This window comes from Rhinolophus sinicus, linkage group LG04 (assembly GCF_036562045.2).
Source record: "Rhinolophus sinicus isolate RSC01 linkage group LG04, ASM3656204v1, whole genome shotgun sequence".
Taxonomy (NCBI): domain Eukaryota; kingdom Metazoa; phylum Chordata; class Mammalia; order Chiroptera; family Rhinolophidae; genus Rhinolophus; species Rhinolophus sinicus.
Window position 1 is genome coordinate 112,340,970 of NC_133754.1, and position 26,980 is coordinate 112,367,949.

General features: G+C 48.3%; 1 protein-coding gene across 1 annotated transcript in view; it reads right to left on the reverse strand.

Annotated features, from left to right (window-relative positions):
* Nucleotides 1-26,980, reverse strand: part of PHF2 (PHD finger protein 2) — a 90,990-nt gene that overhangs the window by 16,660 nt on the left and 47,350 nt on the right. Inside the window, exons 3-11 of the mRNA XM_074330235.1 lie at nt 17,573-17,687; nt 11,421-11,581; nt 8,682-8,823; nt 5,951-6,137; nt 4,680-4,842; nt 3,660-3,747; nt 3,130-3,236; nt 1,590-1,681; nt 120-209 (exon numbers count right to left, since the gene is read on the reverse strand). Coding sequence (XP_074186336.1) covers nt 120-209; nt 1,590-1,681; nt 3,130-3,236; nt 3,660-3,747; nt 4,680-4,842; nt 5,951-6,137; nt 8,682-8,823; nt 11,421-11,581; nt 17,573-17,687 — 1,145 coding nt within the window. The remainder of the gene's footprint in view (nt 1-119; nt 210-1,589; nt 1,682-3,129; nt 3,237-3,659; nt 3,748-4,679; nt 4,843-5,950; nt 6,138-8,681; nt 8,824-11,420; nt 11,582-17,572; nt 17,688-26,980) is intronic.

A 26,980-nucleotide genomic window follows, 5' to 3' on the forward strand; every position in this document is an offset into this window, starting at 1 on the left:
AGCCCACGTCATGCAGGAGACCCACATGGCAGTCCCTGGCTGGAATGTGGGGAGGGCCAGGGAAGACGGACAGACAGGCCTCCCTCAGCCAGGGTCAGAGGCCCCGGGGTCAGCCCTACCTCACTGAGCCGGATCTCTTTGGCGAGGTCTTTGATGAGCTGCGAAGGTTTGAAGTGCTCTGGGAGCTCGTCTTCATGCTCTGCCAAAGCCTGCAGGACAGCCACGCACAGGGTCAGCAGGCCAGCTGCCAAGTCTGGGCATGGATGCCCGCCTTCTGTGCCATGCCCACTTCTGCTCTACTTCTCACCCACAGGGGCCCCAAGCAGGCTCAGCCTCTGTGGTTCCTGACTAGCCCTCTCTGTCCCTCCAGCTCTGCCTTGCCTATTGACCTAGGACCCACCGCTACCCAGACAGGCATGGGACAGGAGCTGCCATGGGCATAGACTGGCTGTGTGGGGTCCTGGAGAAGTTAGCCCTCTCCAGCCAGACACTGCCCCTACAAGAAGGCTCTGCTGTGACCCCACTCTACAGGTGGAAAAAGTGAGTCCCGGAGACTCCAGCAGCTGCAGAGCGAGTGTGGGCTGTCCCTTCTTCCTGAGCACAAGGTTGCTTGTCCTGGCCATCTGGCTGAGGTAAGGTAAAGGGGTGCCCTGCACCACTCACTCTAAGCTTTGAGGCCAGAGGACATGTGGCCACAGGACAGCCCTGGGAGGGCACTGGCTGACCCACCCCACCTGGCTCACCCATGAGAGATGCAGGAAGCACAAGGAAGCACACAGGTGTACCCCTCCTGGCTCCCACCCCCAAGGCCTCCTGCAGGCCTAGTGGGGCCCGGGCCCACTCAGACAGTGCTGGCTCTCCTGACTGGGAAAAGAGGAGCCCCCAGTGAGGAGACATGGACCCAGAGACTGCCCAAGGCTGATCGGGCCCCTCCCCTCCCTGTGTGCCAACAATCCAGGCAAGATGCCAAGGGAACTCTGAAGCCACTTCTCTGGGGGCCTCCATTGGAAAAAGAGCTGCTGCATGGGTGCTAGTGAAGGTGTGGGGGCCATGGGGGGCACAGGCCAGTGTTACTTACTGTGGGGGATATGGGAAGCATAGGGCAGTGCTAATAGGGGGCCATGGGGACACAGGACAGTGCTACTGCAGGTGGCTGTGGGGGTAGGGGGTCAGAGGAGGAAAGGCCTGCCTTTGTCACTTGGCAAAGCTGGGCTGAGCTGATACCTGAGCCAGGAGGGGCTGACAGGGCATCCCTGCTCTCCTGTCCAGAGCCCGGCACCTGGTCATCTGGCTGGCAGCTGCACAGAATCTTCCTGCTTCCTGTCCTCTGGGGTTCACTCAGTGCCACCAGCCTTCTTCCCACTGAATCTCCAGGCTACCCAACCCCTACCCTTTAGGCTGGGCTTCCAGATGGAGGGCTCTCTCCTGTTACCCACCCCCTCGTCCCCACCCAGGTGTCTGACTTGGGCTGGTGGCACCCGCTTGCTCTTCACCCACTAGTTCCCACGGAAGGAAAGATGAACCCTGGGGATGGCTCCCCACCTGCCATCCTCCCCTCACCCTGGGTCACGCCTGGCACACTTCCCTACCTGCTTTTTCGTCCATGATCTGAAAGCACCATTGAGAATTTTAGCTCCTTGGACTAAATGAGGGGGCAGCTGCTTCCCGGATTTGTGAGAACCTGGGGGGAGATGAAGGGGTTTGCTCAGGTGGGCACCTGCCTGCCCTCACCTGTCACCTGAAGGCGACTTCACGCCTAAGGTGGGATGGAAATGAGGGGACAGCTCAAGGCTGGACCTTCCAGAGGCCTCTGCCCACTGCCACTGGCCCAACTGCCAACGGTTCCTCTTAGAACCTGGGAGACGCCTGTCTAGGACACCTGTCGGGGCAGAACTGTCCCTTCCACCATCCACCCTCCAGGCCCCTCACCAGGCGGCCTGGCTACCCCTTCTGCCTGCTCCTCGGCCTGCCTCAGCAAAGGGTCACAGTTGAGCCCAGAACCAAGCATCCCAGGAGCTTTCTGATTCCCACCTTCTGCGTGGCTGAAGGACACAGGGAGGTGGGTCCGATTCCCGCTGGGGCCCACTTCAAAGATGCCCTTGGGGGCCAGGGTCAGCCTCACAGAAAAGGGACAGAGCATTCCCGCTTCCTGTCGGAGAGCTCTGACACTGCCAGGTGACTAAATGCCCCTCTGCCTGGCTGGAGGCAGATCCCTGGGTCTTCTTGGTCCCAGGCGGCTATGCTGTCACCCTTCACAGAGGAAGGCTTGAAGCAGGGTGGCAAGGGTGTCCCAGTGGGGCCCCACTGGCCAGCAGTTGCTCTGGATTCAGTTAGTCCCTAGTGGGCTCTGCCCACACTGCCCCCACCTTGTCTCCCACCGAGCCCCCTAGGCAGGCACTCCCTCTGCCAGGGTGGAGCTCAGAGCTCTGAATTTGGGGCCTGATGGGCGAATTTCATTGAAACCTGGCCAGTTCGAATTAAGGACCATTTTCAGCTTTCTCGTCTCAAACTAGAGCCAAAGTCAAGAGGGTCCCTATAGGTGGGCTTCGCTCTGCTCTTACAGACACAAAAGAGCAGCTTCCAGAAAGGTACCGCTGAGAAAGGAGAACATTGAAGCAAAGTTCCTCTGGTTCCCTCATGCAGCTGTGGAACGTCTGTGGGGTGCCAGTGCTGCTCCCCAAGGTGTGACCAGCAGGGCCTGGAACAGGGCTCTGTGTCCACGGAGGTCAGGGGCCCCGTGGAGCTGGCCCCTCCCTGTGTGCCCCCCCATGGACCCTGACATACACACCCAGCCCCATGTGGCAGGGTCGTTACGGCGGTCCCTCAGGTGTGTCCCAACAGAGCCCTGGCAGTACCCACAGAAGGCCACAGGCACCAAGCAGCATGTACACCAGGCCTGGGAACATGTGGCCAGTGCTTTATTTGAAACACCAGACAGCCCTGCAGGCAAGAGTCCAGCCCAGCCCCTCCTGGCACGGACGAGGCCTGGGAGCGGAGGGAAGTTGCTCAGCTGCCTGACGGCAGTGTTCAGCCCGCCTCGGGGTCTGATGCATGAGGACAGAACTGTTACCCCTTCCCGGTGTCCCTGAGCTCCACATGCAAACAAACAGCCAAGACACCAGGATGTACCTTTGAAGGCCTCCAACAGGTGCTTCCCCATGTACCAGCAGGCGGTTTCAAAGTTGGGAAACTGAGTCAGGCTGCCCAGTTTCAATCTTCTTTCCACTTCGTACGCTCTGGAAGCCACACCAAAGAACTGTTCAGTGCACTGTGTCCTAAGCAGGTGACACTAAAGGAGGGTGAACCCACGCCGCGGCCATGGCTATGACAAGGCCATATCGAGGCCACGCCTGCTCAGGACTTCCTGCGGGGCTCTGCATGGTGAGGTGAACAAGGGGACCACACTGGGACAAGTGCCCTGTATGACGGTGAGCCCTATGGTTTCGAGACCTCTGGGTCAGAGCTAGGGGAAGGCAGGTCAGCCTTTCAATTCACCCCGAACCTGCCACAGGCCATGGAGGCTGTCCAGAAACTAGGCATCTCAAGGGCACACCTCCTCCTGCCTCCCACACACATGGAGGCCCAGCCATTCGGGAGTTGCTGTCACACTGATGGTGGGGACCATGCCCGGTGGAGCCCAGGGGCAAGTGTAACCCTACCTCATCTGCATCTCCACACTCAGGCTGTGGAGGAAGTGTCCCGCGAAGGCCAGGCAGTCCACGGGCGTGAGCGTGGCGTAAATCCAGCCTGGGGAGACAGACGTGGCTCGGCCTTCACAGCGCTGTCATGCCAGGTTCTTGGCGGCTGCCTGGCCTGAGCTGGCCAGCATGGGCTCTGTGCCTCTATCCACTGGGGACCCCTGACAGGAGCTCTGGCCTGGCCTCGTGTAAGGAGGAGGTGGGCCCTCCAGGAAGGAGACCATGTCTGAGCTGGCCAAGTCTGTTTAATCCACCCCACGTGGTACAGATGGGCAAACTCAGGCCTGGGGGCTGCCGGACTTGCTCAGACCCACTCTGGTTAGGGTTGCCCAGCATCCCCGACCTCCCCATGCAGGGGTGGAAGGAGAGGAGGCAGGGATGCCACACTTCCTGGGAGAGCTGGGTTCATCTCCACATTATCCTCAGAGATGGAGCCTGGGCCAGACTTGGGAAAACAACTAATTGTGGGGAGCCAGGTGTGGGGGTGGACCTAGATAAGGAGAGACTCCAAGGCACATAAGTCAACAGAAATGTGATGCCCCATAAACGACAGTGAGAAAATCTGGGCATTGACTGAAGATTTGGTGAAACTAAGTATTTGTTAACTAATCATTTTTAAGGTGTGTAATTATATTATTTTTAAAAGGAAGCCTTTCAGAGATGGTGAAATATTTATGGGTGAAGCAATGTGACGTCTGCAAAGGGCGTTTATCTATTCACGTCCTACTTCCTCCTTCTGCTATGTTTGAAATGTCAAGATCAGCAAACACCCGTCTCTGACAGTGTGGCTTGGCCTCAGGCCTGGGCTCTCCAGGCTCCATGCAATCCCATGCCCATGGCCCAGCTTCTGTAAGCACAGCCAGGCCAGAGGCTGCAGGGGCTCTCTACCCGGAGGTGGCCCCAGAGGTGACCACACAGTGGGCCTAACCTCCCAGGGCAAAACCCAGTGGTGGAGACACAGCATGGGGACAGGGTGCTCACCTGAGGGGATGAAGAGTGTCTGGCCCTGCTTAAGGGTGCACTTGTAGCATTTGTCCACCTGGTCGGCAAAGAACATCTCGCTGTGGTTCGAGGCCGACTGCCAGCGCTCATACAGGGAGATGTTGGCGGAAGCCGGCTTGATGAGATAGAAGATCTTCTCCCCCTGCCAACGAGAGGCCATTGTCAGAGCCTGTCATACGCCATGACTGCAGTGGGGACAGAGCCCGCCACGCACGACTGCATGAATGCTGGAGGGTGGGCAGAGCTCACCATGTCCTGGGGATGTTGTGGGGGAGAGAGCCCGCCATGACCTAGGAATACTATGGGGGAAGAGTAGAGCCCACCATGTCCTGGGGACCCTGGGCTCCTTGTGCTGGGCCCTGGCTTGAACACAATCCTACCCAGGCCCACCATTCCTCCCCTAAAACCCTGAGGCCACACGTGTTTTACAATTCAGAAGTCTGCATGTTTGGAAGGTTCTAGGCATAGGAACCTTCTGCATGGTCGGGTCACCACTGCCACCCCACACGCCATATCTCTGCAGCAATAGGGACACCACGTGTGCCAAGGGACAAAGCTGTGACCTGTCTGAAGAGTTATAGGAAAGCCTGCTCCAGAGAATGGTTTGGGTCTTGGCTGGAGATAGAAGGAGGCCCCGCAGCCAGGCCCTGGCCGACCCTGTGCCTGGACGTGGACTGAGACACGGAGGCCCTATACTCAGGCCAGAATGATCAGTGGGGAAGGGTACAGGGCAGGACTTGTTCAGTCTAGGGAGACCTGGGCAGGTGGCTGAGCCCAAGGCTCGGGGTCTCTTTTGTTTTCACGTCTTCCCTTTCCCCTAGCTTCTTTATCTGCCCCCAGCCAGGGGACCCCAGCCCTCCCTGCTGCTCAGATGCACCCAAAGCCCAGCCCCTGCACTCCTCTGAAGGAGGGCCCCAGTGGGGCAAGCTCCCTTGTTCCCTTTTCCAGGAAGTCTTTCCAGCACCATTCTCCCTTCCCTGGATAAGAGCGGCCACTGAGCAGTAGGTCACCACTCCATTGGGCCTCTTCTGATTGCATCATGAGTCTCAGTCTTTAGAAAAAGGCAGCACAGTCATGCTGCTTTGGTCCTGAGGTGCCTCTGCCCTGCCCGCCCCCCACCTCCTGGGGGAGAAACATCTTATCCCTCATCCTTCCCAGTGCTGGCCACCATGAGGGCGCGTGAAAACTGCAGACGCTCTTGCAGCCTGACATCGACCTGGTCAAGGGCGAGGGATGCCCCCGAGACTGACCTTGAGCACGTGGTACCAGGCAGAGGCGCCCCCGGAGTCGATGTGGAAGTCGGTGTAGCTGTCCTTCACACAGATCAGGCAGAACTTGGTCACCTTGGGCTTGGCCAGCAATGCATCGTCAGGCCAGTAGTTCTCTACCCAGGACAGTTTCTTCACAATGTCAGGCGGCTCCACAAAGCTAGACATTCTGGGGGCAGGGACAGGAAGAGCAGTCAGTGATGGTAGGAAATGATACTATGTTTGTTATGTCCCGGGTGGGGCAGGAAAGGTGCTCTGAGACTCACATCCCACGCCTATTTCTCACGTCGGGCTATATGAAATTATTCCCATCTTATAGATGCACAAACTGAGGCTCACAGAGGGCAGAACAAGTCCGGTCGCTGGGCATGGCTGTGGCAGGTGTCTAACACTGGTCTCCTCACCCAAAGATGGGTGTGGAGAAGGCTTGAGGACAGTCTACCCTAGAGACAGCCCTTTCCTGGAGACCTCGAAAGGTGTTTTCCTGGGCTGGTCCATGCCATGCTGGCATGACGGCCTGAGAGTATCATATCTCACATGCAGCCCAAGTGCCTCTTGGCATTGCCTCAAGAAAAGCCGCTGATCTCCAGTGCTGACAACGGGGTGCCCAGAACCTCTGCCACGCCAGTCACTGTCAGACCAGCCAGCTTACTTCCAGGGAATGTGCGAAAAGGTGAAGGCAGACTTTGCTGCAATTAAATGTCCCTGTCCACGATAAAATGCACAGTACTGCCTCAAGAACGTCCAGCTCAGCAGTACCTGTGTTGGGGCACCTCAGGTTCCCGGGGCCAGCCTCAACTTTCTTGCTGCCTCAGGCAGGATGGAATCCACACATCTCTGCATTCAAGGCCATGCCACCCAGACAAGACTTTCACAAATCAGAGGTCAGGCCACCCTGAGCTCAAGGGCCCTCCTCTTTAAACCTCTGGCTTCTTCCAAACTAGAATCCCTCAATGTCCCCCATGAGAGCCGTCTTCGCTGGTCAGTGTCTGTGTCCTCCTCCAAGACCCTCCTCCACACACCATACACCACAGCAGTTGTGGGGCTGCCGCTGTCTCCCCACATGGCCCCAAATATCCTTCTTTCCTTGCTTGACTGCTCCTCAGGTACAAGGCCAGCCCATTCTCCTCCCCCCAATGCCAGCTGCTCCCCAAAGCCTTTCAGAGACTCCCGGAGAGGAGGGGAGATGCCACAAGGCCCCCATGGATATCCTGAATACAGCCCCAGACAGCCCATGGGGTTGGGCCTAGCACTTGCACCCCAGCACACATCTTTGAAGACAGACTGCACTGATGAAACAGACACCATACCTCTTCCCTCGGGATGGTATAGAAGATGACCTGAGGGCATTCGATGGCGCTGGCACCAGGACCATTAACGGCTGTTTGAAGTGTATATGGCCCCCACCCCACAGTCCTTGGACACCAGAAGCACCATACATTTTCCTGATAGCAAACAGGTGGCCTGAGAGGCCACAGCACCATCTCCTCCTGGCTCCATCAGCCTGTGAAGACCCCTCCGGCCAGGGCAGCCAATCAAGTTGATGGCGACATGAGTCAGTTTGTTCTTTGGTACCAAAGCAACACACTCCTCAGAGCTCGGCCCTGGAGAAAACCTTTCTCGTGAACACATAGATAGGAGGCTGTTTTCCCTAGATACCATAATCTACCTTATCCTTATTTCCCTTTTGGCCTTAGCTGTCAGGAAGCTCAAACAAAATTCAGCATCCAGTTACATTATTGCATTATGGCTCCTGGCATAGTTATATATGCTATTTCTCAATGTGTTTTTCAATAACTCTTATTTTTTTCCTACCTATCCTTTTGCACATGGGCTATTTTGTTATCTCGTGTGCTTTCTAGAATTAGCAAGGTGGAAATAATCCAAAAATGAAATTGTCCTTAAACTAAACCATCATTAACTCGTGCCTTGCAGAGAGAGGGTGTACGGGACCTTTCCCAAGGGCCAGCTGGAGAGGGGCGGGGATTTGACAGAGGGGACAAGAGGGACACAGCTGGCGGTGGACCTGGCTGGCCGGTGGTCCTGGGAGCACAGAGTCACAAGGACACAAGGCAGAGCCAGCATCTGACCAACCTATGACAACAGAAGCCTGGAACTAGGTGGGCCCAGATAGCCATGGCGCCTTCTGCAGTGATCTTGTCCTGAGAACAGCAGCCAGCAGGGTGGGGCTCTACCAAGTGGGTTGGACACGGGGGTGGCTCAGGCTGACAAGGCAGGAGCAGAGCAGCTGCTACGACACGATCCCATTGTGCTGAAGGTGCAAATTAAAGTGTGTGCATGCACACGAGCAAGGGTAGAAGTATGTGTGGCACAGGGGCGGTGGGAGCGTGTGTACCTGTGTGGGGGTGTGTCTGCATATGTGTGTGAGTGTTTTGGGGAGTGTGCTGGTCTCTCAGTGAGCGTGTGTGTGCGCCATGACAAGCACGTGCTTTCTGGAGGAAAGTACTCCAGATCATTCCCAATGCCTCTGGGGAGCAGGATAGGGCCAGCCAGACGAGCTGGCATCTTTCTCCTTGTTTTCTGTTTGAATTTTTCACAATGCATAACTTTCATACTTTAGAAGAAAAAGAACAAAATAATGTCGTGTTCAGTATTTTACACTCCTTGAGACCTGTCAACGTATGTGCCTCCCTGGAGCGGGATAATACAGGACTCCTGGGGCCTGACCTCAGGCCCCACCCACCCGGCTCACCTGGTGTCAGAGAACTCAAGGCTGGTGAGGCTGAGGACCCGCCTGCGGCTGGTGCTGTAGTAATAGTCCACAAACTCCTTCAGTTTCATCTTGCAGTCCTTCTGCTTGGTGACATCTGTCACATCCACGCTCCGCTCCGGGCCTGGGGAGGTGGTGAGGGCGGTGAGCACCCAGAGGCGAAGATGGCCTGGCCTCCCGTAAGGTTGGGCCAGGACGAGCAGAGGGGAAGGCCACAGAAGGGAAGGCTGGATACTGAAGCTCTGGTCCCTGCTGTCCAGCCCCATCCCCTACCCGCTCCCTGCGGCTGTCAGGAGGACCCCGTGGTGTAGTGGGGTGGCAGAGTCACCAGCCTCGGCCAAGGTGGCCAGATCAGCAATTAAAAATACAGGGCACCAGGTAAATTTGAACTAGATTTAAATAAAGAAGATGTTTTTAGTGTTACGTATGTCCTAAATAATGCATAGAACACACTTACAATTTAAAAATTAAAGAATTAAGAGACTTCTGCATTCCAGGGCACCAACTCATTATTCTGAAAATTGATAAATCAAAGAAAAACATTTATCCTACATTTTCTATAGTTGATGAGGAAAAGTGCAGGTAAATATTGCTGATGATGGAAAGAAAGTTTAGCACAACCGAGTCACCAATGAGGGAAACTCTTTGTAGAGGACTCACAATTAACAAAGGGAAAAAGAAGGACAGGATTAGCCAACTCTTCCTTCCCAACACTCCTCCATGGCTGCTCTGACTGTAAGTGAAAAGTTGACGGGAGTTTCTGTGAACAGATGGGGCTGGACTGCCTGGATCACTGCCTAAAAGGGGACGGCCAGGCACGGAGGCCTCTAGCCAAACGGAAGCACCCCCACCTGGGAAGGATCCTGCCGCAACCTGAACACAGACCTGAGCAAGCTTCTCACCATGTGATGCAGGAACTACTGGGGTCAAAGAAACATGATACATAACACCACAGGGACACTGCCAGCCAAATCCCAGTGAGAGATTTTCCTAAATTCCAATGTGGGAAATTCTCCAGGACCAACAACCCCGTTTCTCCAACAAACCAAGGTAATGGGAAGGAAGAGGGAGCTGTTCCAGAAGAAAAGAAACTGAAGGGACATAAAAACCCAATGAATTGTGTGATCTTGTTTAGATTCTGATTCAAACACCTGTGTACATAGGTGTTTTTGAGGCAACTGGGGAGAATTATGGTGGGTATTAGATGATATTAAGGAATTATCATTTGTGTTGTAGAATGCAAAAATGGAATCGTAACTGTATTTTTTAAAAAACTGTCTGTTAGAGCTGTGTACTGGAGTTGTCGTGGGTGACACGATGGATGTGCCACAGTTTTGTTTTAAAATACTCTGGGGTGGGGGTGGCAGGGAGGGTGGTCGGGAAAATGTGAGGGAGACAGAAAAACAGCTGAAAGCTGGTGGATTTTTCGGCCAGTACTAGGCATGTGGGGGCTCACTGTTGACTCCTCTCATCTTGTGTTTATATGAAAAGTTCCATAACAAAACAATTAAGAGGGAAAGAAAGACATTTACAATAAAAACCTCTAAGACTGTCTCTCCATGTGGCACAGCTGTGGTGCAGGGGGCAGGGCCTAGGCAGACCTGAGCCCAGGGTCTGGAGGACAGAGCCATGGGTAGGATGACACTGGTTCATATGTGGGAAGAGCCTAGAAAAATGCCTGACCCATGGGAGGCATCCATTAGATGTTGGTTATTCCTCCAGATGCTATTACAGGCCTGGCACACAGCCGAGATGGAGGTCATTGCCAGGCTGGAAAGTGAGTCCTTCTCTCTCCCCACCACAAGTCACTCAGCCCCAGGACCACCCCTGGTGGGTTCTGGTTCCAGAGAGCGGTGTGGCCCTGGCTCTCATACAGACGGTCTCATTTAGTCCCCTCACCCACTCCACCATAGGCTTTACAGATGCAGAGGGTCAAACTTTGGGTGATGTAGCAATGCCTCAGTGGTCCTGGTACCTGCACCCTCACCTGTCGGGCATGTGGCCAGGGCATTTGCCACTTGACGGTCTTTCCTCCCCCACTGGCCACCCAGGTATCCCTTTGAACACACTGAGCCCCAGCAACCACAAGGGCCTCAAAGCCAGGGCCATGTGGCCACTAGCCAGGCTGGGGTCACTGTCGTGGGTGGGCTGGCCTCTCGATGCCAGCTGCCTCGTGGACAATACCCCAGCACAAAAGGGCACCTCCCTCCACCCAAAGTGTCCTGCCTGAGGGTGTCCACGGTGCTGGGAATTGCCAGGGGACATGAGACAGAGCTGCTGACAGCATCAGCTGGAACCCACAGGGACCCAGGAAAGAGGCAGCCCTGAGCCATGGGTAGGTGTATCCTGGAGCAGAGAAGTGAGGCCAGTCCTCAGGAGAGGCTGAGGAGGACACAGCACAGGCCTCAGGGGAAGTGGCCCCACCTGGCTGGGCTCTCCTGGCATGACTGTCATTAGCAACCAACAGTAATGGGATTCTCAGCTGACAGAATCAGGTGGTCCCCAAGATAGCCCCACTCTGCAGCCAGAGTAACTGAGAGGGGAAGGGGCCTAGGTCACATGTCACTTAGGTGGAATGTGGGGTCTAATTCTAAGAAGAGCGCCCAGAATAGAGCACCAAGATCCTGAGTCACACCTGCTCAGAGGGCATGGGGACACAGTTAGGGCTCCAGGCCAGCAGGCCCTGGGTGCCCACAGCCGCGTGAAGGGGAAGGCACTTACCCACGTAGTTCTCGACATCGCTGACATAGAAGGTGGGGGCTGGGACTGCCAGGCCCAGCCCATCTTTCTTGGGGACAAGAATGGGCTCAGTGAAACCGTGCTCTTCCATGTAGGCCAGTGTGAGCTGACTGCCCGGCACACGGACCACCACGTCTTCCGCGCTGCAGGGAAGTGCAGGTCAGAGGTCACGTCAGCCTAGGTCCCAACCTCTCTGCACTCTTGACAGGCCTGGGCAGGGCCTCAGGGCCAGAGACCTGGAGCCTGAGCTCCTGCTACACACCTCCCACTGCCCGAGGAGGACTCCCCAAAACGCCATGACTGGAGGTCATGGGACAGCCACATGGTAGACATGGCAGGGTCTTACACACTCCTCACAGATGGAAACCTTGAGATCAGGAAGGTCCAGTCACCTGCCCGGAGGCAAGGTAAGTGATGAGTGGGGGATGGAGACACAGTGTACCCATCCTTCCTACCAATCCTCCACTACCCCACCTTGCTCTCTTGGCTCCCCCCACCCCTCCTTGTTCTCCTGGCTCCCCTTACATCCCCAGCCCCTTAATGGGTGGGCAGACCCTGCATAGGTTGTGTCTGGGCCTGAGGATGCAGCAGATGGAGACAAAACCCTTTTCAATGGAAAATTGATCTACAGATTCCACACAATCCCTATCAAAATATCAACTGACATCTTTGCAGAAATTGACAAGCTGAACTTGGAATGCTGAATGGAAATGCAAGGCACCCTGTTGACCAAAATAGTCTTAAAAATAAAGAACAAAACTGGAGGATACTTCTCAATTTCAAAATTCACTACAAGGCTACAGTAATCAAGATGGTGTAGTACTGGCATAAGAAAAGACATATGAATCGATGGAACATAACTGAGTGTCTAGAAATAAACCCCAAACATCTATGGCCAACTGCTTCTCATCAGTGGTGTCAAGACAATTCAACGGAGAAAGAACAGTCATTTCAATAAATGTTGCATGGGAGAACTGAATATCCATATGCAAAAAAATGAAGTTGGACCCCTACCCCACACCATATACAAAAATTAACTCAAGATTACTCAAAGACCTAAAACTATAAAAATGTCAAATGAAAACATAGGCATACATCTTCATGAGCAGGAACTTAGCACTGGTATTTTCAGATAAGACACCAAAAACACAAACAACAAAAGAAAAAGTAGATAAATTAGACTTCATCAAACTTATAAGTTTTTGTGCTTCAAAGGAGCACTATCAAGAAAGTGAAAAGACAACCCATAGAATGGGAGAAAGTATCTGATAAGTGACAAGTATCCAGAATATGTAAAGGATTCTTAAAACTTAACAATAAAAAACAATCCAATTAATGGGAAGGAGTTAAAATAACGTGGAACTAGACTTCTGGTTTCAAATCCCACATGCAAAGAGCCTGGAAGGTGTCACTCCTGTCCTCACAACAACAAAAAAGTTGGACAAACTGAAAACCAGTAACTTTTCTAAGATTCATCAGATAATTGGGGTTACATGGAAAACAGCCAACCCAAAATTTGAGGAGACAAGCAAATACAGAAAATCACAGCTGAGATAACCTGAAGTAGAAGCTGCTTCTACTTCAGAGACAGTAACTGGTAGGAAAAAATACTTAAATGGTCATTTTTGACAACGTGTGAAAGTTGAGTGTGGACTAGATTAACAGCTAAAAACTCATGGGGGCCCAGTCTCAGAGGAGACCCACACCTTCATGAATTTTGCCTCAGTAACTCTACCAGGATCTTATGATCTGCTCTTATTTCTGGAAAAGTAACTATGTTTAAATATACTCAGAGTGTTCTCCATAACAAAGTTTACCTCTAGGAGAAATGACTCCACCAGACCCTTATCTGACAGGGGAAGAGCAAGCAGCCAACTGTAGTCCCCACAGCCTTTCTGTCTCAGGTAAGGAGAGAAAAAGAAAAGGCTGAGAAATGTTACCGAACATCACAGAGCCTCAAGCCCACTAAAACACTGAGATTTAATCATTAAATTATAGAATACTTCCCATCCCTAAAACCTTATTACAGTATAACAGTATAATTCAGAGAGCTGTGAGACAGACTATTTAAGAAGGAGTTCTTAGGGAAACCTAATGAAAACAAGACAGGGACGACAAAAAATACCAAGGAAACCAAAAGAACGTGATGCCTCTGGCACCTACAGTTATAGCCCACCTCCTAGTCAGGTCAACATAAAACCTCACACTAAATGCCTAATTCACTAAGTTCTCATTAACAATACATCATGTCTAGCTTTCAACAAAATATACAAGGCATGCTAAAAGGCAAGAAAACCCATAGTCTGAAGAGACAAATTAAGCAACAGAACAAGACTCAGATATAGCACAGAATTTGGAATTATCAGGTAGGAAATTTAAAATAATCATCATTAATATGTTAGGAGTGCTAATGGAAAAAGTGAACAACATGCAAGAACAGATGGATAAAGTAAGCAGAGAGATGGAACTTTTAATAATCCAAAGGAAATGCTAGAAATAATAATAATCTATTAGAAATGAAGGAAGCCTGGACACAGCTGAGGAAAAGAATCAGTAAGCTTGAAGTATGCCAACAAAAACTCCCCAAAATGAAAGGCAAAGAGAAAAAAGAATAAAAGAGGGGGAAACAGAATATTCAAGAAATGTAGAACAATTCCAAAAAGAGTCATATATGCATGATGGGAATACCAAAAGGAAAAGCAAAAGAGAAAGGAACAGAGTGTTTGAAGTAATATGGCTGAGAATTTTCCAAAATTAATGGCAGACATGTAACCACAGATTCTGAAAACTCAGGCAACACCAAGCATAAATACCAAAATCAAAAAACCCAAAACTCTACACTTAGATATGTTATATTGAAACTGCAGAAAATCCAAGACTATCCTGAAAGAAGCCAGATCAGAGAAATCGACTTCTGGTACAACAGTGAAGAGCTCTACTGACCTACACCCTATTGAAACTGGTGAAAATTATTTTATTTTTTTAATTTAATTTTAAAAGTTTTTTAGTTTCAGGTATACAAAACAATGTAATAGTTAGATATTTATCATTTATATCCCTCACCCAGTAATAACTCCTCTCCCCCCTTTAAGAACAACTCTTCAAAGCCTCTGGAATTAGTCCTAAGAGCAAACAGCAAATGAATAAACACCTATGCAAGAGAATCTAAGCAAGCTCAATAACAACGGCAAGATTACGTGATATTTGAGCCAAGACCACTCCCTCCCTATGCCTTCCCAGCTCAGTGAGGAGGAGGCTTCCCTCCAGAACGCTGCAGCCAAGGACACAGGGACGCTGAATGAGAGTCCCCATCAGCTCCCAGGTGGAGGGCTTTCCTCTGGGAGGAGCAGAATATCAGCCTTTCTTATCCCTCCCCAGCTGTCTGTTGCTGAAGCTAAGTCCTGGGCAAGGGATGCCAAAAGATGGGGGTTCCCTTCTTCCACCAAGGCCACACTCATGGAACTGAAGCACTACCCTGAGTGTGGCATCCTAAGATTACTGGGGCCCTGATCACCCTTACCTGGTCACTTCTACTCTGCATTCTGCTGGAGGTTTTAGCCAGAACAAATAGGTAAGAAAAAGAAATAAAAGTAACCCAACTTGGAAAAGGAAGAAGGTTTAAAATTATCTATTCAAAGATGATATAATCTTGTGTATAAAGAACACCATCAAGGTTGCAGGATTAGGATTATTATATATAAATCAATTGCATTTCAGTACAATAGCAATGAACAATCTGAAAATAAAATTAAGAAAACAATTCCATTTACAAGAGCATCAAAAGAACAAATCACTTAGGAATAAATTTAACAAAGGAAGTGCAAAACTTGTACTCTGAAAATTACAAAACATTGTTGAAAGAAATTTAAAAGATCTCAATAAATGGGAAAATATCCCATATTAATGGGTCGGAAGATTTAACATTATTAAGATGGCAATCCTCTCTCTGATTCTACTTATTCAACACAATCCGTACCAGAGTCTCATATGACCTTGTTGTAGAAATTGACAAGGTGATCCTAAAATTCATATGGAATTTCAAGGAACCCAGAATGACCAAAACACTCTTGAAAACGAAAAACAAAATTGGAGGACTCACACTTCTTGACTTCAAAACTTACTGCAGAGTTACAGTAATCAAAACAGTGTGAGACTAGACTAAGAATAAACAGAGACCAGTGGGATAGAATTAAGTGTCCAGAAATACATGCATACATCTATGGCTGAGAGATCTTCGACAATGGTTCTGAGACCATTTAATAGTGAGAGAGTTGTCTTTCTCAATAAATGGTACAGGAACAAATCGATAGCCGCAAGCAAAAAACATGAAGTTAGGTCCTTACCTCACACTATATCCAAAAATTAACTGAAAATGTATCAAAAACCAACCGTAAGACATAAAACTCTTAGAAGAAAACATAGGGATAGATCTTCATGACCTTAAACTTGGCAAAGAATTCTTAGATATGACAGCAAAAGCACAAACAACAAAATAAAAGATATGTTAGACTTCATCAAAATTACAAACGTTTGCAATTCAAAGGACACTATCGAGAAAAGTGAAAAGACAACATACAAAATGGAATAAAGTATTCACAAATCATATGTCTGGTAAGGGAGTAGTATATAAAATATATAAAGAACTCTTAGAACTCAAAAAAACAATTAAATGGGCAAAAGATCTGAATTGACATTTCTCCAAGGAAAATAGACAAACGACCAACAAGCACATGAAAGATGCTGAGCATCACTAGTGATTAGGAAAATGCAAATCAAAATCACCATGAGAGACCACTTCATACCTAAAAGATGATTAGAATCAAAAAGTCATATAACAACAAGTGCTGGTGAGGACATGGAGGAATTGGAACCCCATACACTGCTGGTAGGAATGGAAAGTGGTGCAATCATTTTGGAAAACAGCCTGGCAGTTCCTCAAACAATTAAATAGAGTGACTTCTAAAAAAACAAAAACATATGTCCACACAAAAACTTGTACAAGAATGTTTATAACACAATTATTCACAGTAGCCAAAAATCAGAAATAAGCCAAATGTTGGTCAACTGGTGAATGAATAAACAAAATGTGGTCTGTCCATACAATGGAATATTATTCTGCCATAAAGAGGAGTAAGATGTGGATACACACTATGACACGGATGAACCTTGAAGACATTATACTGAGTGAAGGAAGCCAGACACAAAGGGTCACATAGTGTATAATTCCATTTAGATGAAATGTCTGCAATAGGCAAATCCACAGAGGCAGAATGCAGATTAGTGGTTGCTTAGGGCTGGGAGGAGAGGGAGAAGTTTGGGGGTGATAAAGTTATGGGTTTCTTTTGGGGTGATGAAATGTTCTAAAATTTACTAATGGGGGTGCACATATCTGTGAATATACCAAAAACAACTGAATTGCACCCTTTAAATGGGTGATTTGTATGATACACGAATTGTATCTCAATAAAGTTGGAAAAAAACAGAAAAGAAAAAAGAAAGAAGCCAGAGGGGAAAAACTACTTTGTCCAAAGATAAGAGTTATACTGGATTCTCATCAGAAACCACACACGAAGAAGAGAATGAGGTGATGGAGAAGGAGAATTGTCAAACACTCATCCAGTACGAAGGGCTGAGGAGTGGCTCGGAGAAGGTCCGGAGTCACCACGCCCCTTCTCACCAGAAGCCGTTGTTCCTGCGGCCCCAATCCTGCCCTCTGCCCTCTGCCCTCATGAAAGACAAGGGTGCATGGGGTGGGGGCCTTAGAAGTACACCTAGGGACAGTCTGCGCCAGGCCCAGGGCACAGAAGGAAGCTGTAATCCTGGGGCCAGGACCTGCCACGTCTGGAAGGTGGTCTTAGGCTGTACACTCGCCCTGCTCCTTGTCCATAAGATGGGGACAAGGCATCCCCCTTAGGAAGGTCCTGTGTGAAGGGAACACCCGCTGGGAGCATAGGTCCCTTGCCTCCCGTGCTGTACCTGGAGGTGCTCAGAAGGGAGCGGTCAGCCCCCTGCCGAGACCTAGGGTTCCAGGGGGCTTCTTGCCCTGGAGGGAAGCCCATTGTCCCTGAACCCCTTTGGAGGGGTATGCATCTGGCCTCGGACAGAGCAAACAGAGGGAGGACATGGCTGCCCACCTGGGAAAGGTCCGACTCCGCAACTCCTTGATGAAGAGCTGGCTGCCGTTCTGAACGGGCTTCACGTCGGGCGTCTGCCCCGGGCCGTGCTTGTGCCAGGTCCGCTTCTTCTTCACTGTGGGGGAGACGGGGTGGGTCAGCACCCCACACAGCCCCACTCCCCACATCCCCCTTCCGCCTGCCTCCAGGGACCAGCCAGGAGGGCAGCCGAGGAGCCGTGAACTCGACCAGACTCAACTCTCCCCAGGCAAACTTCTTGGGGTCTCCAGGGCCCGGACCACCCAGCCTTTCACACCCAATGACCGTGCGTTGTCACAGTCAGCAGCCCTCACCCTCCTCAGCCTCCGGTCAGCGCCCCCACGCCCACTCCACAACTCTCAACCCGCTGGCCCAGAAGATGGCACCCAGTCTGCCAAGAACACGTCAGAGGCACCTCCTGAGAAAGTCCCACCAACATTGGCCTTCAGGACACTGCCTCCCCTTGGATTTGTCCTCAAATAGCGCAGACTGTCACCACCCTGCTGGACCTTTGCTGTCCCAACAGCCTACATCTCACAGGCAGGGGCAGGCCGGCTGGCACCTGCTGTGCCCTCTGCCCTCCCCAGCCCTGACCTGTGCCCACCTCACCTCTGTGCAGCCGCCCCTACCCACACCACCCTGCCCATCCCTTAGGCTGCCCTGTCCTCATGCATGCTCCCAGGACATCAGCATACACACACCTTAGACTTTTCAATACTTGAGCATGTGCACACACCCCTACTGGACTGTGGCACACCTGTGCACATATACGTGCACTCACACATGCACACACACCCCCTACGGGACTGGGAGCCCTCAGGGGAGGGAAGCAATTTCCTTGTGGCCCTCCCTACCACCACCCCACCCACCTCCCCGTTCAGGGCAGCCACAGGTAACTCAGTGAGTGAGGAGGGCACCGGGCACAGAGACAAGTCAGTCACCTGACTCTAAGGGCTGCTGGGTGGGGTCTGAGACAGGTTGACCCTCAGCAGAAATGAGGCTGGATATGAGAGACTGCTGGAGGGGCCCTCAGGGTGCCAGTCCTTCCCAGACGAGGATGGAAGGCCTGCAGGAGTGAGCCCTGCAACTCCTGTGTCTCAGGGGCTGTGGGGATGAGGGCAGCTGATGACAGCCCAGTGACAATGACTGCTACTGAAAAGGACTTACCTAAAGCAAGAAGGGGAAGGTACTGGGGGACTGGTGGCAAAGCTGGCCTCTGTTCCAAACCACCACCCCTTCCCCGTCTCCCATCAAGTCAACTTGGAGACATCAGGTGACATTATGTCATACTTGTCTCAAAGGCCAAGATGTGAGTGGATGTTATGGAAACCTGGCAATACACAAGCTGGGACTGCTGGAGGCAGCACCAGGCACAGACAGGAGATCCAAAGAGACCGGGATTACCTGCCCACATCTTTCTTGCCCCACCATCTTGTCTCTGTGTTACCTTGGGCAAATTACTGGCCTGGGGTCATCATCCCTGCTTCCTAAAGAGCCCAGTGGACTGGGACAGAGAGGGGGCAACCATGGATAAGATAGGGCACTGGATTGAGGACACCATTCCAACCATGGCCCAGGTCACGCTGACTCTGAAAATAGCATAAACATCATCCTTTCTTGTGGGCCTGTCCTGCATCAGGAAGTGACCCTGGGACATCCCATGTGAACAGGGCTTTTGAGTTTATAAGGTGCCCCCCACTCAAAGGGCCTGGCGAGACAAAGATTGCTGTGTATATCCACAGAGGAGTGGAATGAACTCGGTGAGCCCCGCTTCCCGGATCCGGGCTGTCCACACGAATTGGGGGACCTCCCTGCCTGCCCCCAATGGAAGGAAAGCCGGGCTTTTAGGGGGTCCCCACCAGTGAAAGGGCCCAAAGCATTCAGGCATTTGAGGTGGATGAGAAGAGAAGCCCAGGACACACGCTGGAAGCCGTGACACTGCAGATAGAAGAGGCCACAACCTGACTGACAAAGACAGGCGAACCTAGTGCAGCATGGGGACCAGCGGGAGGGGGCAGGAGGAGGAGGCGGGTGCTGAGGAGGGGACACCATGTGTGTTTCTGCAGGTCGGCAGGGTGGGGGCACCCCTGTCCTCCCAGCAGGGCCTGAGGACTCCTAAGTTGGCACCCAAGTTGGCATCTTCTTCCTTGAGGCAGCGTGGTCTAAGGACAGCCCCACATCAGGGGAAGAAAGCGAGGCTGGAGCCCTGCCAGTCTCCCCTGAGAAGGCATGCAGAGGCACAAGGCTGGGGTGCCGCAGGCAGCAGGAGACAGAAGCAGCAGCTCCACGTGCCTCCAGGAGCTGGGCCTGAGAAGTGGGTGCTGACCTGGCGCCAGGCTAGTCATGCAGCCTCTGGCCTTCCGGACCAGCACTGAGGACTGAGCAGCCACACCATGGCGTGGACAGACTACCCTGCCTGATGCTGTGGCTGGAGCGCATGGGCTGGGAGACAGAGCAGCGGGGCAGGGTCTAAGCTCTGCCAGGCTTCCCCTGCAGGCCTGGTTAGTGGGCTCCTTCCCTCACCCAGGCCCCGTGACACCTCCGAGTGCAGAGGCTGAGTGTCCTCCTGCCTGTGGTGCCCCAACATCCCCCTCTGACAATGCACCCTGGGGACAGCTGCCCAGGGACACTTGGGGTGTGAGAGCAATACCCCACCTCCCTGAGTGTGACAGCTAGGCAGGCCTCAGGAGGAAAGTGACAAGTTAATGAGTGAAGTAACCTCTTGAGCAGTCACAGAGCTAAAAAAAGGCAACTCTGGGATCAGAACCACTTTAAGGGTGTGACACCTGCTTTCTATGAGCCTTGTGTCAACGGGGACTCCTTGCTGAGTTCCCGTGGGGACCGCTGGGCCCCATACTGAATGAATCTGTGTCAACTGGGAAAATCTGTGGGCTCTCTGTCCTCACCTTGCCATATGTGCTGCAAACCCCACCCAGGGCAGGGAAGGAGGCAGACCTGGGCTCTCAGAGGGCCCCCAGTGCAGCCCACGTGCTTGGGGGCTACGCTGGGGACACAGTGACATTGAAGGGCCTCTTGTTCCCAAGAGGCCTTTATGTGGAAGGTATGACTGGTGTGTCACAGACAGGCCCAGACTCATTTCAAATCGGAATGCACCCTAGTGGAAGGTGCTAGAACCTCTGCCTTTGTCCCTCATGGCACAAGGCAATCCATAACATTAGACAGGGAAAGTGTGATTAACAGAATTTATAAAGCACATATGCATGCACACAAACACTTGCAGACACACACAGGCAAAGACTCATGCACACACACATATACATACACATACCATATTTCCCTGAAAATAAGACCATGTCTTACATTAATTTTTGCTCCAAAAGATGCACTAGGGCTTATTTTCAGGGGATGTCTTTTTTTTCATGTACAACAATCTACATTTATTCATGTACAACAATCTACATTTATTCATGTACAAAAAGCTACATCTATTCAAACACAGTCATGTCATCTTCTTCTGGAACATCGTCATAACTCTCCAAACCCCGAATTCCGGCTTGAATTTCTTGCGACTCCATTTCCTGTAGAACCATTGACCCCAATCTCTCATGTCCAGCAATAGAGCTCTTCTTAAATGAGCACTTCTTGTCCATGTAACCTGCTCGTAGTGCATTGGCAACACAGCTGTCAGTGACTTTATCCCATGAATTCTTCACCCAAGTCACGACCTATTGCAGGCTAGGCTTCTCAAAGTTTCCACGCTGATTTCTCTCCATTCTATTTTCAATGTAGTCATTGATTTCCATGCGCAAATGGTCCTTGAATGGCTTGTTTATTGCAATATCGAGTCTGGAGATAGGCAGTCATTCCTGTGGGAACCATTATTTGATCTATTCTTCTCTCTGCAAGGAAGTTCTTTTTTTTTTTTTTTTTAAGTTTATTGGGGTGACAATTAGTAAAACTACATAGATTTCAGGTGAACAATTCTGTATTACATCATCTATAAATCCCATTGTGTGTTCACCACCCAGAGTCAGTTCTCCTTCCATCACCATATATTTGATCCCCCTTACCCTCATCTCCCACCCCCCTACCGCCTTACCCTCTGGAAACCACTAAACTACTGTCTGTGTCTATGAGTTTTTGTTCTCATTTGTTTGTCTTGTTCTTTTGTTGTTTTTGGTTTATATACCACATATCAGTGAAATCACATGGTTCTTTGCTTTTTCTGTCTGACTTACTTCGCTTAGCATTATACTCTCGAGATCCATCCATGTTGTCACATATGGTCCTATTTCATCTTTTCTTACTGCCGAATAGTATTCCATTGTGTATATATACCACAACTTCTTTATCCATTCATCCATCAAAGAACATTTTGGTTGTTTCCATGTATTGGCCACCGTAAACAAAGCTGCAATGAACATTGGAGCACACGTGTCTTTATCTATAAATGTTTTCAGATTTTTTGGGTAGATACCCAGGAGAGGGATTGCTGGGTCATATGGCAATTCTATTCATAATTTTTTGAGGAACCTCCACACTGCCTTCCATAACGGCTGCACCAGTCTGCATTCCCACCAACAGTGTATGAGGGTTCCTTTTTTTCCACAGCCTCTCCAACATTTGTTACTATTTGTCTTGTTGATGATAGCCATTCTGACTGGGGTGAGGTGATATCTCATTGTGGTTTTTATTTGCATTTCTCTGATGATTAGTGATGTTATTTTTTCATATGTCTATTTGCCATTTGTATGTCCTCTTTGGAGAAATGTCTCTTCAGGTCGTCTGCCCATTTTTCTATTGGGTTGTTTGTTTTTTTGTTGTTGAGTTGCATGAGTTCCTTGTATACTTTGGATATTAGCCCATTATCAGAGGCACTGCTTGCAAAAATCTTCTCCCATTCAGTTGATTGTCTCTTTACTTTGTCAATGGTTTCTTTTGCTGTGCAGAAGCTTTTAGGTTTCATATAGTCCCATTCATTTATTTTAGCTTTTACTTCCCTTGCCTTTGGAGTCAAATTCATAAAATGCTCTTTGAACCCACGGTCCATAAGTTTAGTACCTATGTTTTCTTCTATGCAGTTTACTGTTTCAGGTCTTATGCTTAAGTCTTTGATCCATTTTGAATTAATTTTGGTACATGGTGACAGCAGTCCAGTTTCATTCTTTTGCATGTGGCTATCCAATTCTCCCAGCACCATTTATTGAAGAGGCTGTCTTTTCTCCATTGTATGTTTTTTGCTTCTTTGTCAAAAATTATCTGTCCATATTTATGTGGTTTTATTTCTGGGTTCTCAATTCTATTCCATTGGTCTATGTGTCTGTTTTTCTGCCAACACCATGCTCTTTTGATTATTGTAGCCCTGTAGTACAAGCTAAAGTCAGGGAGTGTGATACCTCTAGCATTGTTCTTTTTTTTTAAGATTGCTTTGGCTATTCGGGGTCTTCAGTGGTTCCAAACAAATCTGATGATTTTTTGTTCTACTTCTTTAAAAAATGCCATTGGGATTTTGATGGGGATTGCATTAAATCTGTATATTAGTTTCGGTAATATGACCATTTTAACTATGTTGATTCTTCCAATCCATGAGCACGGAATGTCTTTCCATTTCTTTGTGTCTTCAATTTCTTTTAAAAATGTCTTGTACTTTACAGCATATAGGTCTTTCACATCCTTGGTTAAGTTTATTCCTAGGTATTTCATTCTTTTTCCTGCAATTGCAAAAGGAATTGTTTTTTGTATTTCTTTTTCGGAGATTTCATTGTTAGTATATAGGAAGGCAATGGACTTTTGTACGTTGATTTTGTAGCTGGCGACTTTACTGTATTCGTTGATTGTTTCTAATAGCTTTTTGGTGGAGTCTTTAGGGTTTTCTATATATAGCATCATGTCATCTGCAAAGAGTGATAATTTAACTTCTTCATTCCCAATTTGGATGCCTTTTATTTCTTTCTCTTGCCTGATTGCTCTGGCAAGGACTTCCAACACTATGTTGAAAAGCAGAGGTGATAGGGAACATCCCTGTCGTGTTCCTGAACGTAGAGCAAAGGGCTTCAGTTTTTCTCCATTAATTATGAGATTAGCAGAGGGCTTGTCATATATGGCCTTTATTATGTTAAGGTATTTTCCTTCTATACCCATTTTATTAAGTGTTTTAATCATAAATGGATGTTGTATCTTGTCAAATGCTTTTTCTGCATCAATTGATATAATCATATGATTTTTGTCCTTTATTTTGTTTATGTGATGTATCACATTGATGGATTTGCGGATGTTGAACCATCCTTGTGCCCGGGGATGAACCCCACTTGGTCGTGATGAATAATCTTTTTAATGCATTGTTGTATTCGATTTGCTAGAATTTTGTTTAGGATTTTTGCATCTGTATTCATCAGAGATATTGGTCTGTAGTTTTCTTTTTTGTGTTGTCCTTACCAGGTTTTGGTATCAGGGTAATGTTGGCCTCATAAAATGAGTTAGGGAGTACTGTCTCTTCTTCAATTTTTGGAAGAGTTTGAGCAGGATTGGTATTAGATCCTCTTTGAAGGTTTGGTAGAATTCACTAGTGAAGCCATCTGGTCCCGGACTTTTGCTTTTGGGAAGGTTTTGGATGACTGATTCAATTTTGTTACTGGTGATCGGTCTGTTTAGATTTTCCAGTTCTTCATGGTTCAGCCTTGGAAGGCTATATGTTTCTAAGAACTTGTCCATTTCTTCTAGGTTATTGAATTTGGTGGCATATAGTCCTTCATAGTATTCTTGGATGATCCTTTGTATTTCTGTGGTGTCCGTGATAACTTCCCCTTTTTCATTTCTGATTTTGTTAATTAGTGTCTTCTCTCTTTTTATCTTAGTGAGTCTAGCCAAGGGTTTGTCAATTTTGTTAATCTTTTCAAAGAACCAGCTCTTTGTCACATTAATTTTTTCTATTGTCTTTTTGTTCTCTATTTCATTTAGTTCTGCTCTGATTTTTGTTATTTCCTTTCTTCTGCTGACCTTGGGTTTCATTTGTTCTTCTTTTTCTAGTTCTTTAAGGTGTAACGTGAGGTTATTTATTTGAGATTTTTCTTGTTTCTTGAGATAGGCCTGTAATGATATAAATCTCCCTCTTAAAATTGCCTTCGCTACATCCCAAAATTTTGGTAGAATGTATTTTCATTGTCATTTGTTTCTATGTATCTTTTGATCTCTCCTCTAATTTCTTCTTTGACCTGGTCGTTCTTTAAAGTACATTGTTTAATCTCCATGTATGAGTTTTTTCCTGCTTTCTTTTTGCAGTTGCTATCCAATTTCAAAGCCTTGTGATCAGAGAATACGCTTGGTATGATTTCAATGTTCTTGAATTTGCTTAGGCTGATTTTACGTCCCAATATATGGTCTATCCTTGAGAATGTTCCATGTACACTAGAAAAAAATGCACAGTCTGATGTTTTAGGATGAAGTGCTCTATAAATGTCAATTATGTCCATTTCATCTAATGTGTCATTTAGGGCTGCTATTTCGTTATTTATTTTCTGTTTGGATGATCTATCCATAGCTGTCAATGATGTATTTAAGTCCCCTAGTATAATTGTGTTTTGGTCAATTTCTCCCTTTAGTTCTGTTAGTAGTTGCTTGGTATATTTCAGTACTCCCTGATTGGGGGCATAAATATTGATGACTGTTATGTCTTCTTGTTGTATAGTCCCCTTTACCATTATGAAATGTCCATCTTTGTCTCTTGTTACCTTTTTCACCCTGAAGTCTGTTTCATCTGATATCATTATGGCTACACCTGATTTTCTCTGGGTACCATTTGCTTGGAGTGTCAATTTCCACCCTTTCACTTTGAGTCTATGCTTATCCTTGTAGCTGAGATGTGTCTCTTGGAGACAGCATATGGTTGGGTTTAGTTTTTTGATCCAATCTGCTACTCTGTGCCTTTTTATTGGTGAGTTCAGTCCATTTACATTTAGGGTGATTATTGATATGTGAGGATTTCCTGTCATTCTATCTTTAGTTTTCTGGTAAGGCTGTGTTTCCATTGTTTCTTTGCCTTTTTGTTGTTGTCTATTATTTCTGTGTGATGGTATTCTATGATGTTTTCCTGTGTTTCTTCTTTTATTACAGTACATATTTCAGTTCTGGATTTTTTTTTGAGTGGTTACCATTAAGTTTATGTAAAAGAAAGTTTGATATTTAGAGTATTCCATTTTCTTCAGCACGCTTACTTTCTCCATTCCCATATTCTGGTTTAGGCCTTTACTCTCCCCCTTTTTATGGTTTAGTTGCCACAAATTGTCCCTGTTGATGGTGGTCGAACAGCCTCCTTTAGTGCTTCTTGTAGTGCAGGTCGTGTATTAGAAAATTCCCTCAGCTTCTGTATGTCTGGAAAGGTCTTTATTCCTCCTTCATATCTAAAGGATATCTTTGCTGGATATATTATTCTTGGCTCATAACTTCTCTCTTTCAATAGTTTGAATATTTGGTTCCACTCCCTCCTGGCTTGTAGAGTTTCTGCTGAAAAATCTGATGATAATCTAATGGCCTTTCCTTTGTAGGTTATCATCTTCTTTTCCCTGGCTGCCTCGAGGATTCTTTCTTTGTCGTTGATTTTAGACAGCTTCAATACAATGTGTCTTGGAGAAGGCCCGTTGAGATTGAGGTAATTAGGTGTTCTATTTGCTTCTTGGATTTGAGGATCCAGTTCTGTCCACAAGTTTGCGAAGTTCTCATTGACAATTTGTTTGAATATATTCTCTGTTCCCTTTTCTCTTTCTTCTCCTTCTGGTATGCACATTATTCTTATATTGCTCTTTCCAATGGAGTCAGAAAATTCTTGCAGAGTTCTTTCATTTCTTTTAAGTCTCAAGTCTCTTTTTTCTTCCATCCATGTCATTTCCAGGTTTTATCTTCGATGTCACTGATTCTTTCCTCCATATGGTCAACTCTACTACCTAAGCTGGCTATTTCATTCTTAATTTCTTCTATTGTGTTCTTACTCTCCAGCAATTCTATTTGGTTCTTTTGGAAAATTTCAATCTCTTTGGTAAAATGCTCATGTTGTTCTTTGATTGTGTTTCTGAGTTCATTAAACTGCCTTTCTGTGTTTTCTTGCATCTCGTTGAGTTTTTTCAGAACTGCAATCTTGAATTCTCTGTCATTTAAGTCACATATTTCCATATTTTTAAGTTCCTTTTCTGGAGACTTTTCACTTTCTTTCTGAGCTGTCTTGTTGCCTTGGTTATCCACGGCTTTTACTGATTTATTATTTCTCTTCCTAGACATCTACAGGAGTGGCTTCTGCAACAGGTTGATAGGAAGAGGTCTTTCTTTTGTTTTCCAGTACTTGTTGGTAGAATGTTTTATTTTCTCTCCGAGTGCAGGCTTTTTTTCTCTCTCACATGGTAGTGCTACGTTTTCTCTGCACTATTCCAGCTTCTCACACAA